Here is an 18,184-nt window from a genome sequence, read left to right as displayed (position 1 = left end):
TCTATATGGTAGGATTTGGAATTACTTAATTTGTGCATACATGTGTGTATCCTTCTCTGTATTTTCTAAGGTTTTTAAAAATGGTAATTATCTATTTTATCAGAAAAAAAATTTAAAGGTTACTAATAGTTCCTAATCCTGAGTTTATGCTCTTAAAGTGCATTTTTAAAAGAATGTATGTTCTTTTTTCAATTTTTAAAATAATATTGAGACAGGGTCTCACTTTGTGCCCAGGGTGGAGTACAGTAGCATTATCTCAGCTCACTGCAGCCTCAACTTCCTTGGACTCAGGTGATCCACCCACCTCAGCCTCCCGAGTAACTGGGAGTACAGGCACATGCCACCATGCCCAGCTAATTTTTGTGTTTTTGTAGAGACGGGTTTTGCCGTGTTACCCAGGCTAGTCTTGAACTCCTGGGCTCAAGCGATCCGCCCACCACAGCCTTCCAAAGTGCTGGGACTACAGGCATGAGCCACTGTGCCCAGCCAAAATAATGTATGCTCTACAAGTGAAAATTGTTATTTCTTTTAAGCCTAGATTATACCATTTCTGATAACCGTACCTTCTGTTACAGAACAGCACATCCCATTATAATGCTGGAACTTGGGGCATTGTACAGGGACAACTTCGGCCTTTGTTAGCCCCAAGAGTCTACACTCTGCCAATGGTGCGCTCCATAGGAAAAACCATGGTTCAAGGCAAAAACTATGGACCTCAGATAACTGTAAAGAGGATATCAACCAGGTTAGCATATGTATGTGTGTTTCACTAACGAGCTGGGATTTTTTCAGATGGATGTTATTACTAATTTCTGTGAGTCTTGGTTTCCTCACTTCTAAGGCAGGGTAGCTAGTAATAGTACTTACATTAGTATCTGGTGTGGTTACAGTGGGCCTAGCACAGTGCTTGCCTGTTAAACTAACTTTTTCATTCACTGATGGGAAGATATCATGTGATTTTGGGGAAACTGGTAAAAGTTGTATTTCATTGCTTTCTCCCTTTCTTTTAAAGAGGACGGAAGTGTAAGCCCATTTTTGTCCAAATAGCGAGACAAGTAGTTAAGCTGAATGCTTCGGACCTCCGCCTGCCTTCCCGAGCGTGGAAGGTTAAGCTGGTTGGAGAAGGGGCTGATGACGCTGGAGGAGTGTTTGATGACACCATCACAGAGATGTGCCAGGTATATTCTTGCAGTGTCCCCTGCTGAGTTATCTAGTCTGCTAGTGGCCATTTTGCTGTTTCCAGTGATCACTCTGCCAGGCATGTTTTTATAAATGTAGCAAGGATGCATTTGTGAGCCTCATATGAAGTCATGCTGTTAGTGATACATAGGTAAATTAGAGCAACAGCTTTTGAAACGCTTTGTCAAGATACCTTACTACATAAATATCAGTTCTTAGGCATCTACCAATGACTCACCATCTGTTGTGTTATAATATTGGCAGAATAACAATGGCATATATGTACATTTATGTAACAGACAAATCCAGGAGCACCCATGTGCTCTGATTTATTCTGGTGCTTTTAGAACAAAGTAGAACTGCCAGATTCCAGGGGAATTAGAAAAATAAATGTTAAGAACTGGTCTTAAAATTAGACCGGTTCTAATTTTAATATCTGCATTGGCAGCTTTGCTTCCAGATCAGCTCTGTGCTTTCCAGCATTGCCTAGTATCAGGATTTTTCCAGTAAACTCTGTGACTAAAATAATGCTTGGCTATCACTATTGAGTCGATTTGAAACATCACTACACTCTTTTCACAGCTACCACTACTCCTGCCCTGGATTGACTTTCTCATTCCTTTTGGTTCTTCATACATGAATGCTTTCCATGTGGGGGATTTCCTAATTTCATTTTAAATTGAAACCATAAAAATAAAGTATGAAATCGTTGGTTGTCACATGGCATTATAAATTCCTCAAAATATTCTCTTTTCAGTATGATCTTTAATGTAATTGGTTTGTTCTCTTCATGCATTTGATTGTCATTTCTCAAAAAATTTTTTTCTTTCTTCTGCAGGAACTTGAAACTGGTATTGTTGACCTTCTTATACCCTCTCCCAATGCCACCGCAGAAGTAGGTTACAATAGGGACAGGTATGGCAGTCAGCAAGTGTTCATTATATGTCTAAAATAATAATAATAGCTCACATTTATTGAGTGCTTACTATGTACCAGGTACTGTTGTAAGTGCTTTACACGTATTATCCCCTTCAGTCCTCATTGTAACCCTAAGGAGTAAATATTGTTGTTATCCTCTTGTCAAAGATGAGGAAACAGGCCAGGCACGGTGGCTTACGCCTATAATCCCAGCACTTTGGGAGGCCGAGGTGGTTGGATCACCTGATGTCAGGAGTTTAAGACCAGCCTGGCCAACATGGTGAAACCCCATCTCTACTAAAAATGCAAAAATTAGCCGGGCATGGTGGCACATGCCTGTAATCCCAGCTACTTGGGAGGCTGAGGCAGGAGAATCACTTGATTTGAACCCAGGAGGTGGAGGCTGCAGTGAGCCGAGATCACGCCACTGCACTCCAGCCTGGGCAACACAGCGAGACCACGTCTCCAAAAAAAAAAAAGGAAACAGGCACTTCCATCAAGACTTGGTATTTATTGAGTTATTGAGACCAAATCAATGATAATATAGGGGGGAGAGGAAGCTCAGACTTGATCATGAAACCTGATTTATGTTTCTGAAGGCCCACATGGCCTCCCCATAATGAATTTTCTGCACCAAAATTTATTTAAAAGTGTTATTATGCTAGCAAATCACAAAATTTAGTATTTGCAATTGCATATTATCTTTATATTTGCAAAATTTTGAATTTTGGATCCTGTTTCATGGACTTGTAAATTAAAAACAGAATGATTATGCAGCTCCTCACCAGCAACAGAACAAAGCTGGACGGAGAATGACTTTGATGAGTTGAGAGAAGAAGGCTTCAGACGATCAAACTACTCTGAGCTAAAGGAGGAAGTTCGAACCCATGGCAAAGAAGTTAAAAACCTTGAAAAAAAATTAGATGAATGCCTAAGTAGAATAACCAATGCAGAGAAGTCCTTAAAGGACCTGAAGGAGCTGAAAACCATGGCACGAGAACTACGTGACGAATGCACAACCCTCAGTAGCCGATTCGATCAACTGGAAGAAAGGGTATCAGTGATGGAAGATCAAATGAAATGAAGCGAGAAGAGAAGTTTAGAGAAAAAAAGAATAAAAAGAAACAAACAAAGCCTCCAAGAAATATGGGACTATGTGAAAAGACCAAATCTACGTCTGATTGGCGTACCTGAAAGTGACGGGGAGAATGGAACCAAGTTGGAAAACACTCTGCACGATATTATCCAGGAGAACTTCCCCAGTCTAGCAAGGCAGGCCAATATTCAAATTCAGGAAATACAGAGAATGCCACAAAGATACTCCTCGAGAAGAGCAACTCCAAGACACATAATTGTCAGATTCACCAAAGTTGAAATGAAGGAAAAAATGTTAAGGGCAGCCAGAGAGAAAGGTTGGGTTACCCACAAAGGGAAGCCCATCAGACTAACTGCTGATCTCTCAGCAGAAACTCTACAAGCCAGAAGAGAGTGGGGGCCAATATTCAACATTCTTAAAGAAAAGAATTTTCAACCCAGAATTTCATATCCAGCCAAACTAAGCTTCATAACTGAAGAAGAAATGAAACACTTTACAGACAAGCAAATGCTGAGAGATTTTGTCACCACCAGGCCTGCCCTAAAAGAGCTCCTGAAGGAAGCACTAAACATGGAAAGGAACAACCAGTACCAGCCACTGCAAAAACATGCCAAATTGTAAAGACCATCAAGGCTAGGAAGAAACTGCATCAACTAACGAGCAAAATAACCAGCTAATATCATAATGACAGGATCAAATTCACACATAACAATACTAACCGTAAATGTAAATGGGCTAAATGCTGCAATTGAAAGGCACAGACTGGCAAATTGGATAAAGAATCAAGACCCATCAGTGTGCTGTATTCAGGAAACCCATCTCACGTGCACAGACACATGTAGGCTCAAAATAAAGGGATGGAGGAAGATCTACCAAGCAAATGGAAAACAAAAAAAGGCAGGGGTTGCAATCCTAGTCTCGGATAAAACAGACTTTAAACCAACAAAGATCAAAAGAGACAAAGAAGGCCATTACATAATGGTAAAGGGATCAATTCAACAGTAAGAACTAACTGTCCTAAATATATATGCATCCAATACAGGAGCACCCAGATTCAAAAAGCAAGTCCTTAGTGACCTACAAAGAGACTTAGACTCCCACACAATGATAATGGGAGACTTTTAACACCCCACTGTCAACATTAGACAGATCAACGAGACAGAAAGTTAACAAGGATATCCAGGAATTGAACTCAGCTCTGTACCAAGCAGACCTAATAGTAGACATCTACAGAACTCTCCACCCCAAATCAACAGAATATACATTCCTTTCAGCACCACACCACACCTATTCCAAAACTGACCACATAGTTGGAAGTAAAGCACTCCTCAGCAAATGTAAAAGAACAGAAATTATAACAAACTGTCTCTCAGACCACAGTGCAATCAAACTAGAACTCAGGATTAAGAAACTCACTCAAAACCACTCAGGTACATGGAAACTGAACAACTTGCTCCTGAATGACTACTGGGTACATAACGAAATGAAGGCAGAAATAAAGATGTTCTTTGAAACCAATGAGAACAAAGACACAACATACCAGAATCTCTGGGACACATTCCAAGCAGTGTGTAGAGGGAAATTTATAGCACTAAATGCCCCCAAGAGAAAGCAGGAAAGATCTAAAATTGACACCCTAACATCACAATTAAAAGAACTAGAGAAGCAAAAGCAAACACATTCAAAAGCTAGCAGAAGGCAAGAAATAACTAAGATCAGAGCAGAACTGAAGGATATAGAGACCCAAAAAACCCTTCAAAAAATCAATGAATCCAGGAGCTGGTTTTTTGAAAAGATCAACAAAATTGATAGACCGCTAGCAAGACTAATAAAGAAGAAAAGAGAGAAGAATCAAATAGACGCAATAAAAAATGGTAAAGGGGATATCACCACCAATCCCACAGAAATACAAACTACCATCAGAGAATACTATAAACACCTCTATGCAAATAAACTAGAAAATCTAGAAGAAATGGATAAATTCCTTGACACATACACTCTCCCAAGACTAAACCAGGAAGAAGTTGAGTCACTGAATAGAGCAATAACAGTCTCTGAAATTGAGGCAATAATTAATAGCTTACCAACCAAAAAAAGTCCAGGACCAGATGGATTCACAGCCGAATGCTACCAGAGGTACAAGGAGGAGCTGGTACCATTCCTTCTGAAACTATTCCAATCAATAGAAAAAGAGGGAATCCTCCCTAACTCATTTTAGGAGGCCAGCATCATCCTGATACCAAAGCCTGGCAGAGACACAACAGAAAAAGAGAATTTTAGACCAATATCCTTGATGAACATTGATGCAAAAATCCTCAATAAAATACTGGCAAACCGAATCCAGCAACACATCAAAAAGCTCATCCACCATGATCAAGTGGGCTTCATCCCTGGGATGCAAGGCTGGTTCAACATACAAAAATCAATAAACGTAATCCAGCATATAAACAGAACCAAAGACAAAGACCACATGATTATCTCAATAGATGCAGAAAAGGCCTTTGACAAAATTCAACAACCTTCATGCTAAAAACTCTCAATAAATTAGGTATTGATGGGATGTATCTCAAAATAATAAGAGCTATTTATGACAGACCCACAGCCAATATCATACTGAATGGACAAAAACTGGAAGCATTCCTTTTGAAAACTGGCATAAGACAGGGATGCCCTCTGTCACCACTCCGATTCAACATAGTGTTGGAAGTTCTGGCCAGGGCAATCAGGCAGGAGAAGGAAATAAAGGGCATTCAATTAGGAAAAGAGGAAGTCAAATTGTCCCTGTTTGCAGATGACATGACTGTATATCTAGAAAACCCCATCATCTCAGCCCAAAATCTCCTTAAGCTGATAGGCAACTTCAGCAAAGTCTCAGGATACAAAATCAATGTGCAAAAATCACAAGCATTCTTATACACCAATAGCAGACAAACAGAGAGCCAAATCATGAGTGAACTCCCATTCACAGTTGCTTCAAAGAGAATAAAATACCTAGGAATCCAACTTACAAGGGATGCGAAGGACCTCTTCAAGGAGAACTACAAACCACTGCTCAATGAAATAAAAGAGGATAGAAATAAATGGAAGAACATTCCATGCTCATGGGTAGGAAGAATCAATATCGTGAAAATGGCCATACTGCCCAAGGTAATTTATAGATTCAATGCCATCCCCATCAAGCTAACAATGACTTTCTTCACAGAATTGGAAAAAACTACTTTAAAGTTCATATGGAACCAAAAAAGAGCCCGCATTGCCAAGTCAATCCTAAGCCAAAAGAACAAAGCTGGAGGCATCACGCTACCTGACTTCAAACTATACTACAAGGCTACAGTAACCAAAACAGCATGGTACTGGTACCAAAACAGAGATATAGACCAATGGAACAGAACAGAGCCCTCAGAAATAATGCTGCATATCTACAACTATCTGATCTTTGACAAACCTGACAAAAACAAATGGGGAAAGGATTCCCTATTTAATAAATGGTGCTGGGGAAACTGGCTAGCCATATGTAGAAAGCTGAAACTGGATCCCTTCCTTACACCTTATACAAAAATTAATTCAAGATGGATTAAAGACTTAAATGTTAGACCTAAAACCATAAAAACCCCAGAAGAAAGCCTAGGCAATACCATTCAGGATATAGGCAAGGGCAAGGACTTCATGTCTAAAACACCAAAAGCAATGGCGACAAAAGCCAAAATTGACAAATGGGATCTAATTAAACTAAAGAGCTTCTGCACAGCAAAAGAAACTACCATCAGAGTGAACAGGCAGCCTACAGAATGGGAGAAAATTTTTGCAATCTACTCATCTGACAAAGGGCTGATATCCAGAATCTACTATGAACTCAAACAAATTTACAAGAAAAAAACAACCCCATCAAAAAGTGGGTGAAGGATATGAACAGACACTTCTCAAAAGAAGACATTTATGCAGCCAAAAGACATGAAAAAATGCTCATCATCACTGGCCATCAGAGAAATGCAAATCAAAACCACAATGAGACACCATCTCACAACCAGTTAGAATGGCAATCATTAAAAAGTCAGGAAACAACAGGTGCTGGAGAGGATGTGGAGACATAGGAACACTTTTACACTGTTGGTGGGACTGTAAACTAGTTCAACCATTGTGGAAGTCAGTGTGGCGATTCCTCAGGGATCTAGAACTAGAAATACCATTTGACCCAGCCATCCCATTACTGGGTATATACCCAAAGGATTATAAATCATACTGCTATAAGGACGCATGCACACGTATGTTTATTGCAGCACTATTCACAATAGCAAAGACTTGGAACCAACCCAAATGTCCAACAGTGATAGACTGGATTAAGAAAATGTGGCACATATACACCATGGAATACTATGCAGCCATAAAAAATGATGAGTTCATGTCCTTTGTAGGGACATGAATGAGGCTGGAAACCATCATTCTCAGCAAACTATCACAAGGACAAAAAACCAAACACCACATGTTCTCACTCATAGGTGGTAATTGAACAATGAGAACACATGGACACAGGAAGGGGAACATCACACTTTGGGGCCTGTTGTGGGGTGAGGGGAGGGGGGAGGGATAGCATTAGGAGATATACCTAATGTCAAATGAAGAGTTAATGGGTGCAGCACACCAGCATGGCACATGTATACATATGTAACAAACCTGCACATTGTGCACATGTACCCTAAAACTTAAAGTATAATAATAATAATAAAACAACAACAATGATTTTAGAAAACAAGGCATTCTGGAGCACGTAGCTTAAGATCCTTACATAGTTCTTCTAAAAATAGTTCAGAATATAGTCCATGTGCTGTGTGAAACAATAACTACGGTCCACATGTGGCTTTTGAGAACTCAACATGTGATTAGGGAAGCCAAAGAACTGAATTTTTAGTTTTATTTAATTACTTTAGCCTTATGTGGCTAATGGATGCCATATTGAACAGTACAGGTATAGACTAACGCTATAGCTGTTGTTGCTAACTTATTTCTAACAGAAATAAGGAAAATACTGTTTGAAATATTCCCTTTAATTTTGCAGGTTCCTTTTTAACCCTTCTGCCTGCCTCGATGAACACTTAATGCAGTTTAAGTTTTTAGGAATTTTAATGGGGGTTGCCATTCGCACAAAGAAGCCTCTGGACCTCCACTTGGCCCCTCTGGTGTGGAAGCAGCTGTGCTGTGTCCCACTCACCCTAGAGGACCTGGAGGAGGTGGATCTGCTCTACGTGCAGACTCTCAACAGCATTCTTCACATTGAAGACAGTGGGATTACCGAGGAGAGTTTCCATGAGGTAAATCCTGGCCAGTCTGTGTTTCTACTGGTGTTGACGTCCTATATGCACAGACTAGAATTTTTCTGTGTAAAATTGAGATATAGTCTTCCACTTGCTGTCTGGCTGAACCATGCCATATCTATGCCATTGCTGCCCTTAGCAGCTCAACCCCAGCAGTTTAAACAGCTTCTAATAGATAGAGCGGGCTCCTGCACTTAGCTGCTCCCTTCCCCCTTAATTTTTTTCTGCCTGTTAGAGTGAAGAACCAAGGTGGAAGGGGAGGCCTGGGGTCACGAGAGTTCAACAGGCTTGGTTTGTGAACAGAGAGATTTGGTCCCATTTTTAACTACAGCTGGTTGAGTCATCACATTCCTGCTGATCAAATAGCCTGATCAGTCCTACCTGTTTGGTGTTCCTTGTTTTTATCCTTAAAAATTATGAGTTTGTTATTGCTGTGCCATATTTGTATGTAAAATACTTTTTGCTGTCATTTCTACCATGTAATAAAAATTCTTTTTTCTTCTGTTCCTAGATGATTCCTCTTGATTCTTTTGTTGGCCAGAGTGCTGATGGCAAAATGGTTCCTATAATCCCTGGTGGAAATAGTATCCCACTCACATTTTCCAACAGGAAGGAATATGTGGAGAGGGCCATTGAATATCGACTTCATGAGATGGACAGACAGGTGAGATAAACATCTTGGGAGGTACACATGAATGCTTGGGTTTCTCTTGGGGTATGCCAAAATCTGCTAATATGTATTTACTGTGTTAATTCCTCTGTATGTATGTATGAATTTATTTATTTTAATTTACTTATTTATTTTTGAGACAGCATCTCACTCTGTCGCCTAGGCTGGAGTGCAGTGGTGCAATCTCAGCTCACTGCAGCCTCTGCCTCCTGGGTTCAAGTGATTCTCTGGCCTCAGCCTCCCCAGTAGCAGGGACTACAGGCATGTGTCACCTGCCTAGCTAATCTTCTTATTTTTTGGTAGAGACAGGGTTTTGCCATGTTAGCCAGGCCGGTCTTGAACTCCTGGCCTCAAGTGATCCACCTGCCTCAGCTTCCCAAAGTGTTGGAATTACAGGCATGAGCCACCGCACTTGGTGATTCCTTTGTATTTATATTCCAAACCCTATTCAGAGACTTCCTCAGGCCTTTTTCTCCTTACCCAGTGCCTTAAATCGGTTCTGAATTGGTCTTTGGTTGGGTTGAGACCGTTTTCATCTGGCATTCAGACCTTGCCTTCTTATTCCTCCTTAGTCCTGTTTGTCCTCATGTCTTACTGCTTCCCAGCTCAGCGTCCCCACTCTAGTTGGGTTAGTCAGGGCCCACATAAATGAACCTTCAAATGCTGGTCTTATGACCTCACATGCATTTCCCTTTCCCTGTCTTGCTGCTGTTCTTTAAGCCTCAGCTAAGTGGGCATCTCCTGCACACACAAGCTTACCTCCAGGTCACCAACCTGTGGAGATCTTTTTCCTTACTTTGAAGTTCCTCAAGATATATCTTATGTTATGGTCTAAGAATTAGGCCCCAGAATTTAGGTCTTGTTTCCTCAACTTGCAAGAAATTGAATGAAGAATGCATTTTCTATTTCATTTGAGTTATCCTTGTTCTGTGCTGACAGGTAAGTAAGCATTTAATAAATAATGGGAGTGTGAATGAGTGACCACAGAAATAAATATGGTGTCCAAAAATGGTTCTTTTGATAATACAATCATTAATAGCATTTCAGTAATACTTTATTTGCAGAATATGTTGGGGTCTTCTCAAGAGCTGGACTCAGGCTGTGAAGCTATAGAAGTTTAGTGATTTGAAGTATACATACTCCATACCCCTCACTCCCGGCTCCTTCTTAGACTTTGGGCCAAGTCCAATCAGAAAAATGATATCTTTAGCCTAGTGAAGTTGGGTCTTGTCAGTGATGCTGTTTACACAGCCAGGGATTAGTGTTTGTCTCCAGTTCATGAATATTTTTAATTCTCAGAGAATAAATAACTGACTAGAAATGTATTGATAACCTCCTGCACGCCAGCCATGGTGCCAGGAACTCTTGCGTGCCATTTTTCCCATAGTTACTCTGTGAGGTAAGGATTGCCAGCTCCGTTTCACAGAAGAAAGCACTGAGTGCCCACACCAGAGCCAAGACCCCAAACCAGGCTCCAAGATGGTGTCCAGGCTCTTCTGATGACCCTTATTCTGAGGGTTGGATGGACACTCCCTTTCCACAGCTGTGCTCTGCTCTGCCCTGGCTTTGTTCTGTTCTCAGTAACAAGCCCTTCTTCCTCTTTCTTTGTATATGAATTGGTCTTTGGTTCCTCTTCATCTCTTAGAACTGAGTGTTTATCCCATAGCTGTCCTCAGTTGTCCCCCTGCCATCTCCAAGCAGCCAGCCCCATACCTCAGCCTAATTTTTTTTCCAGACAGCTTTTGTTTTGTGTTCCACCAAGCATAACAGCTTGTTTGTTCGTTTTTGTTTTCGTTTGGCAGACTTTGGTGGGGTATTGACCTTTACTATCAGTAGAGACTGCCTTTACTGCCAATCTCTGATACTTATGGGACAACCTTAGTGCCAGTTTTTTATTATTTTATTTTTTAAGAGAAGGTCTTGCTCTGTCACCCAGGCTGGAGTGCAGTGGCACAATGATAGCTCACTGCAGCCTTGAACTCTTGGGCTCAAGGGATCTCCTGCCTTAGCCTCCCAAGTAGCTGGGATGACAGGGCAAGCCATTGTACTTGGCCCAGTTTTTTTTTTTTTTTATATATATATAATAAATTTTGTTATGTGTATTTAAGGTATACAACATGATAATATAGGATATGCATATAGATAGTAAAAGTTATTATAGTGAAGCAAATTAACATATCCATCACCTCACATAGTTACTCACTTCCTTAAGGTATGGTCCCTATTCAGATTCTTAGACTTTTTAAATGGTGGTAGATGGTTTTGAGTTGGCCAAAAGCAAAGAAGTGTTTATGAAACAAACCTCGAACAGTGGTGAGTCTGTGTGTAGGGTATGCACTACTGTATAATCTTGGAGGAGACATTTTTCTAAACAAGCTGTCAAGGCAGCCCCTGGTTGCACCCCACTTGGCACTCCCCAACTTGCCTGTGCCCAGCACTATGATGCTAAGAGAACAGAGCAGGGTAGAATTACCCAGTCACACAGAATTTCATGTAGTTACTGATACACAGTTCTCATCAGAGCCACATGAGAGCAGCAATATCTGCTTTTTTCAGACGGAAAAATTAAGAGAGTTAATAATTGGTGGAGCTGGGAGTTAGAACCCAAGTCTCTTCACTAAATTCGTTGCCTCTTCTATTGCCTTCCTAAAGAAGGACTTCCCATTTTTTACTTTCTTCTTTGTACTTTTCAGGTTTTTTTTACGATGAGCACGAATAATTTTTACAAAAAGGATATAATTATTTTCAAAAGACAGATATAAATTTAAAAAACAGTAGACAGCTAGATGAGTCCCCCCAAAGCTTCTTACCTTTATGAGATGAGGTGTCCACACATGCATAGTTTGACAGCACATGGCACATATGATTAGGAATGTGAGTGAGTGGGGCTGGCATCAGGGAAGGCCCCAGTGGGCTGAGATTTTGTGGTAGAGGGAAGGCAGGCTCCTAAATTGGACTTGAACTGGAACCAGGAGTGTAAGAATCCCACAGCAGGGAGACGCTCTAACAAGGGTTGAGAGGCAGGGAGGGTGGGCCTTTTTGACTGACTCTCATGCCTGGCAGTCTGAGAAACAAGTAGAGGGTCTGGGGAGCGGATGAGCAGGCAGCAGGAGGCGCCTAGCCCCACAGGGCCCATGGCGGGTGCCAGGTTCACGCACACTCATTGAATGAGCAACCTCTCCTGGGAGCAGGTGGCTGCAGTCCGAGAAGGGATGTCCTGGATTGTTCCTGTGCCGCTGCTGTCCCTCCTCACAGCAAAACAGCTGGAGCAGATGGTGTGTGGGATGCCCGAGATCTCTGTGGAAGTCTTGAAGAAAGTGGTGCGGTACCGTGAGGTGGATGAGCAGCATCAGCTGGTGCAGTGGTTCTGGCACACGCTGGAAGAGTTCTCCAATGAGGAGCGGGTGCTTTTCATGAGGTTTGTGTCAGGAAGATCTCGACTACCAGCCAACACTGCTGACATTTCTCAGAGATTTCAAATCATGAAGGTTGATAGGGTAAGTAAGCTATTCTTTTTTCCTTTGTAATGTCTGCCTTATTGCGTCATTGTTGTTATTGAGACAGGGTCTCACTCTGTGGCCCAGGCTGGAGTGCAGTGGTGTGATTTTAGCTTACTGCAACCTCCGCTTCCTAGCTTCAAGCAGTTCTCTTGCCTCAGCCTCCCCCGTAGCTGGGACTACAGGTGTGTGCCACGCGTGGCTAATTTTTTTGTATATTTTGGTAGAGACGGGGTTTCACCATGTTGGCCAGGCTGGTCTTGAACTACTGACCTCAGGTGATGTGCTCACCTCGGCCTCCCAAAGTGCTGGGATTACAGGCGTGAGCCACCACGCCTGGCCCTCTGCCCGTTGTTGCTTTTATGTTGGGGAAACCAAACTATGACCCTCAAGTAGGCCTGCCGATTCATGCTTAATACTTAGAATTTCCAGATTAATGAAAAAAATCAAGCAGTAAAATTTGTTTAGAAATATCATTTAGCTTCAGTGGGAAGAGTCCTAAGTGGATGAAGAGAGCATACTACAACCAACAACCTTCCCTAAATCTTCCAGCATCTTCCTGAGTTAAAGCTGAATTTAGCAGAGGGATCATCATACTGCCTCTTCCTGTGCTGAGGCATGGCCTTGTTTGTTTTCATGAAGATATTAACCATTAACTGGTGGGTGTGCCCCAGAAGGAACCCAAAGATGCGGGGAGCAGCGATAACCTCTGTGCCCGCTTGTGTGGTGTGCATTGTGGAGCAGGCAGGGCTGCATCTCTGCCATCTGATGAAAGACCCCAGCTGCAGAGCCCCAGCCCAGCTGTGATTTTGACAGATGGCTTAGAAATAAGAGGGCTTAGAGTCTGAAAAGCACACTGCTGCCAGAGTCATCTTTCTTAAGCACCCGTCTGACCATGTTACTCTCCTCCTTTTAGACCTTTCAGAGACCCCCTATGTTGACTCCGAAATAAATGCCAATGACCTTAGCTGCCTTAAACACTTCTACAGTCTGGCCTCTGCCCCACTTTCTGATGTCACATCTTGATACTTCTCATGTTCTGGTCATAATGGGCTGCTTGCCTTTCTCCCCAGTAGACCAGGCTGTTTTTAAAATTCTGTGCTTTTATGTAACCTGTTCCCTCTGCTTTAGTAAGTCCTTCTTCACACCCCTTTCCTTCTATCTCTGGCAAGCACTTACTCATCCTATAAGCCCAATGCCAGTCATCTCCTCCAGGAACCCCTCCTAGATGCCTTCCAGGAGTGCCTCTACCATTGCTGAAGGCAGACCTAGCCAGACTCCTTCTCTCCACCTCCTGAACACTGGGTACAGCCCTCAAACCCAGAACTTACTGCATTCAGTTAGGAGTGCCTCTCCTCCCTCTCTGTCTCCATCCCCACTCTTCACAAGCCCCCTCTCCCACATGAGCTGGGCAGTTCTCTGAGCAGGGCCCATGATGTTTGTTCAGAAAACAGTAAGGGAAGTGGGGCCTCTTCACACACAGGCCCTTCCTGCCAGTTTAAGTGTCTGGCTTTCTGGTATAGCCAAAGCTATTCCTCCCCGTGCTGCCTCCGGAGGCTGCAGGCTGCTGCTCTGCTCCTGGACTAGGCTTGCTGGAGAAGCCACGTGCAGGAAGGATTATAAAAGAGCCTTTCCATAAATTTTCTGCATGACTTGCCAAGAACTATAAGTTGTAAATCTGTTATGTTGCTTCAGAGAGAAGTAGGGAGGAGGAAATGGCTCATTTCTATTCAGCTCTGGAAACAACCCTTGCCTTATATCTGTCCTGGGCTACTCCTGCCATTCTAGGAGTTAATCCCCCACTAATCTCCGGTCTCAGGGTTGTCAGCCTCAGTAACTGACTACCGTGGTCGGTTCCTCTGTGGCTTTTAGATCATTTCTACAGTACTCACATTTAGGTCATCAGAGCCACCTAGTGGCACCTCCCTTCCTTGCTGCTTCCAGTTTTTCTGCGTTGAGCTCTGTGTCATCACTGGCTCTGGTGCATTTGGGCTGCTGGGCCATCCACCTCCCATAGCAGGACATGTGGCTCACCTGGGTGTGGGCTCTGGGGAGGAGGGCTGATTTCAAGAGGATGTTGAGTGAGAGAAGACAGGTTCTTTTTTTTTTTTTTTTTAAGCAAACGTTTTAAAAATTTATAAAAACTGTATAATGCCATTACTGTTATTACAAATTGTTTAGAAAATAGTTGTTTGCAAGGAGGGATAGGGAACATATATAATCCTGTCTCTGCAGTAGTAGCTATTTTTACCTTTGTGAAATTCCTCATAGTCTTTGCCTCAATTGTACAAATTTTTACATGATGTATCTAGAATTTTTTCTGCCTTTAACCTCCTAATGTATCCTGAACACCTTTCTGTTTTGCTGCCAGTCATCATAATTATAATTTTAAATGATGCATCACCATCAGTTAAATGGATGGATTGGAGTTTAATTGACTGCCCCTTCCTTATGTGAGCTGTGCGAGGCAGCCATGGCACCTGCAAAGGAGGCAGAAAGCACATGAGGACAGGGAGAGGAGAGGGGGCAAAGAGGCTCCCATAGCCGGCTGCACCTCACAGTTGTTCTTTACATTCTACCTGCTCTGTGGGGGCATCCCTGCAGCTGGTTTCCAGTCTGCACCCTCTTGGTGGATGGGTATGAAGGACAGGTGCCCTCTTACTACACTCTAACCCTGTGCCAGGCACTGTGCGTAGTGTATTCTCTCAAGCAATCCTGCCAGTCAGAGCTTCTCCTCACTTTACACACACAGTCACTGGAGGAGGTGAGGACAGGAAGGAACTTCTTCACCCAGAGCCTTGAGGGCCACAGGGCAGTAGGGCCTCAGCTCATTCTATCTGGCCCAGTCTCTGTGTCCACTTGACTTAACCACGTGGCCATGTTAATTCCATCTTGAAGGCAGGGAGAGGTCATGGGCAGCCCCACTCCCCCTTAATGGCACTCTGATGTCCCCAGTCATGGCTCTGGGTCTCTCTCCACAGCCTTACGACAGTCTGCCTACCTCACAGACCTGCTTCTTCCAGCTGAGGCTGCCCCCGTACTCTAGCCAGCTGGTCATGGCCGAGCGCCTGCGCTATGCCATCAACAACTGCCGCTCAATCGACATGGACAACTACATGCTCTCGAGAAACGTGGACAACGCCGAGGGCTCCGACACTGACTACTGACCGTGCGGGTGCTCTCACCCTCCCTTCTGTCCCTCAATAATGCTCACTTCTGATTTGATGTTGATATACTTTTATGGTAACTACATAGATGTTTTAGGAACATAAATCAACATTATAAACAATGGCCACATTTAGTTACTCTAAATGTAACAAAGAAATTAGATGTTTTTATTTTTCTGTGATTGTACAAAAGCAACAAAAACAAAGTGCTCTCAGTCAGGTTTTTCCCTCCATATTTTTGGTCACTTTTGATAAGTTTGCATGAAACCATTTTGGTGCATTTTTAGTTGGGAATGGTACATTTTTGTAAACCCACCCAGTGAACATGAAATTGTACATTGTGTATAATTGTTCATTAGAAAGGACAGTTTTACATGAATATTCATATATTTATTTTGTTTTAATTTGAATTGCCTGTTCAGGGTTCCTTATGCAGAGAAATAAAGCAGATTCAGGAATTGGAGCATGGCTGTTGGTATTGCTTCCTGCGGAGCTTCTGACTGGGGGTTACCATCGAGGCAGACATTAGCCCAGAACAGAATGAGCTTCCAGGCTGGTCTTGCTCTGATGACTTTTTGACCCATTCAGAAACATTCCTTTACGTTGAGGGTGGGCTTCACTTGGAAATAATGTATCAGGGAACCATGTGGTTCTAGGAGACCCCTCTGGGTTGGAAGCCCCTATTTTCCATTGTTCTTCTGTCATCCTGGGTCTCTCTGACTTTGTTCCCTCAGCTGCTCCGCCCCTCTCAGCACCACCTGTCCTTCTCTGGACAGCCCCAGCTACCTAATGTGGAGGGCGACTCTAGAGGACCACAGTAATGCCGTCTGGCCCTTCCTATGAAGAACCTACAAAGATAAAATGAGCACGTGATGGAATTAAAGAACAGGGCAGTTTACAACATGTCTCAGTGGGGAGGGCAGCCAAGTGGAAGGTGTTACAGAAAGGCCAGCTACTGCTAGCAGGCACTTAGCATGTATCAATGAGTGAATGAGTGAGTGAATGTGTGAATTAGCATGAGAACTGATGAGTGGCTTTCATATCCTTGAATGATAGAATTGTGCAGAGGTGTAGGGAAGGGGTTACATTCTTGGTGCTCAAACTCAGCCAGCCCCTGCGGGCCCTCAGTGCCGTGTGTGTGTTCAGCAGCATCAGGGTGAGCCTGTGTTTCTCGGGGAAAGGGCCATCTTGAGAGCAGCTGGGAGGGCTCTGGCTTCTTGGAGTGTGTGCAGGAAGAGGGGAACGCCTGTGGACAGCTTGTCTCCCTCACCTACAGCAAGTTCATGCCACAGGCTGCTTCCCCTGTACTTCACGGACAGGGTCTTTGCCAACAGCCTGCTCAAATGAGGTGCCAGACAGCCAGCCCTCTGCAGGCAGTTATTTTCCACAAGGAAGATAGGTGTATGTTTTCAAAGAGAAATTAAAAGAAAAATAAGGTGTTGCCAGCTAAGATAATGTGGTAAATGGATCTTTCTTAGTGAGAATACCTAATAATATTTCGAATTGTGACATCTTTGTTTTATTGAAAAAAGGCTTCAACTAGAATTGGGTCTCAGGGAGAGACTACAGCTTTGGGGGGAACCCCAGGAGTTCTGGGTAAAGATGAGGCTTTAATACCGATCTAAGAGCGCAGTCAGTAGCATCGTTGAAGGGCTCTGGGCTTGAAGCCCTCCTGCTTGGGGTGGGAAGGCCCTGCCTGGGCCTCTGGACCAGGAAAGAATTTAAGAAAAGAAAGGCTCACGCCTGTAATCCCAGCACTTTGGGAGGCCAAGGCGGGTGGATCACAAGGTCAGGAGATCGAGACCATCCTGGCTAACACGGTGAAACCCCATCTCTACTAAAAATAAAAAAAATTAGCTGGGCATGGTGGCGGGCGCCTGTAGTCCCAGCTACTCGGGAGACTGAGGCAGGAGAATGGCATGAACCCGGGAGGCGGAGCTTGCAGTGAACCGAGATCATGCCACTGCACTCCAGCCTGGGCGACAGAGCGAGAAAAAAGAAAAAAAAAAAAAGCATCTGTGCTGCCAAGATCCTGGACGAATCCAGGAGAGGCCTCTTAGGGTCTTCTGAGCCGCTTCCTGCGCCCCTCTTGCTGAGCTGGGCTGAGGACATGCAGAGCAAAGGATACCTCTGCAGTCTCTAAATTCAAAATAATGCCTCACCCTGTGCTGCTGCCACAGTTGGCTCTGGACTCGGGGGCAGGAGCACCCCCAGAAGGCTGGCACTCATGGTTGCAGGTCCTTGGCTCAGGGCTAACAGACAGCAGCTCAGGTTTGACCCTGTGAGGGGAATCTGCACAGTGCCATGGTTTTATAACACACACTGTTTCGTTGCCAGCAACCTGTTAT

General features: G+C 43.4%; 1 protein-coding gene across 18 annotated transcripts in view; it reads left to right on the top strand.

Annotated features, from left to right (window-relative positions):
* The window catches only part of HERC1 (HECT and RLD domain containing E3 ubiquitin protein ligase family member 1), a 311,831-nt gene that overhangs the window by 275,937 nt on the left and 17,710 nt on the right, over positions 1 to 18,184 (top strand). For 17 of the 18 annotated variants that reach the window (XM_063652248.1, XM_063652245.1, XM_063652261.1 and 14 more), the window contains exons 72-78: positions 576 to 745; positions 1,013 to 1,178; positions 2,018 to 2,094; positions 8,247 to 8,499; positions 9,014 to 9,166; positions 12,364 to 12,669; positions 15,651 to 16,299. In XM_063652248.1, coding sequence (XP_063508318.1) covers positions 576 to 745; positions 1,013 to 1,178; positions 2,018 to 2,094; positions 8,247 to 8,499; positions 9,014 to 9,166; positions 12,364 to 12,669; positions 15,651 to 15,836 — 1,311 coding nt within the window. In that variant the 3' untranslated portion in view covers positions 15,837 to 16,299. Of the gene's footprint in view, positions 1 to 575; positions 746 to 1,012; positions 1,179 to 2,017; positions 2,095 to 8,246; positions 8,500 to 9,013; positions 9,167 to 12,363; positions 12,670 to 15,650; positions 16,300 to 18,184 lie in introns of those variants that run through there. The other variant, XM_063652260.1, reaches the window with a different exon arrangement.

Source organism: Pongo pygmaeus, chromosome 16 (assembly GCF_028885625.2).
Source record: "Pongo pygmaeus isolate AG05252 chromosome 16, NHGRI_mPonPyg2-v2.0_pri, whole genome shotgun sequence".
Taxonomy (NCBI): Eukaryota; Metazoa; Chordata; class Mammalia; order Primates; family Hominidae; genus Pongo; species Pongo pygmaeus.
Note: the sequence above shows the minus strand (reverse complement) of the source record. Positions and strands in the feature narration are given on the sequence as shown.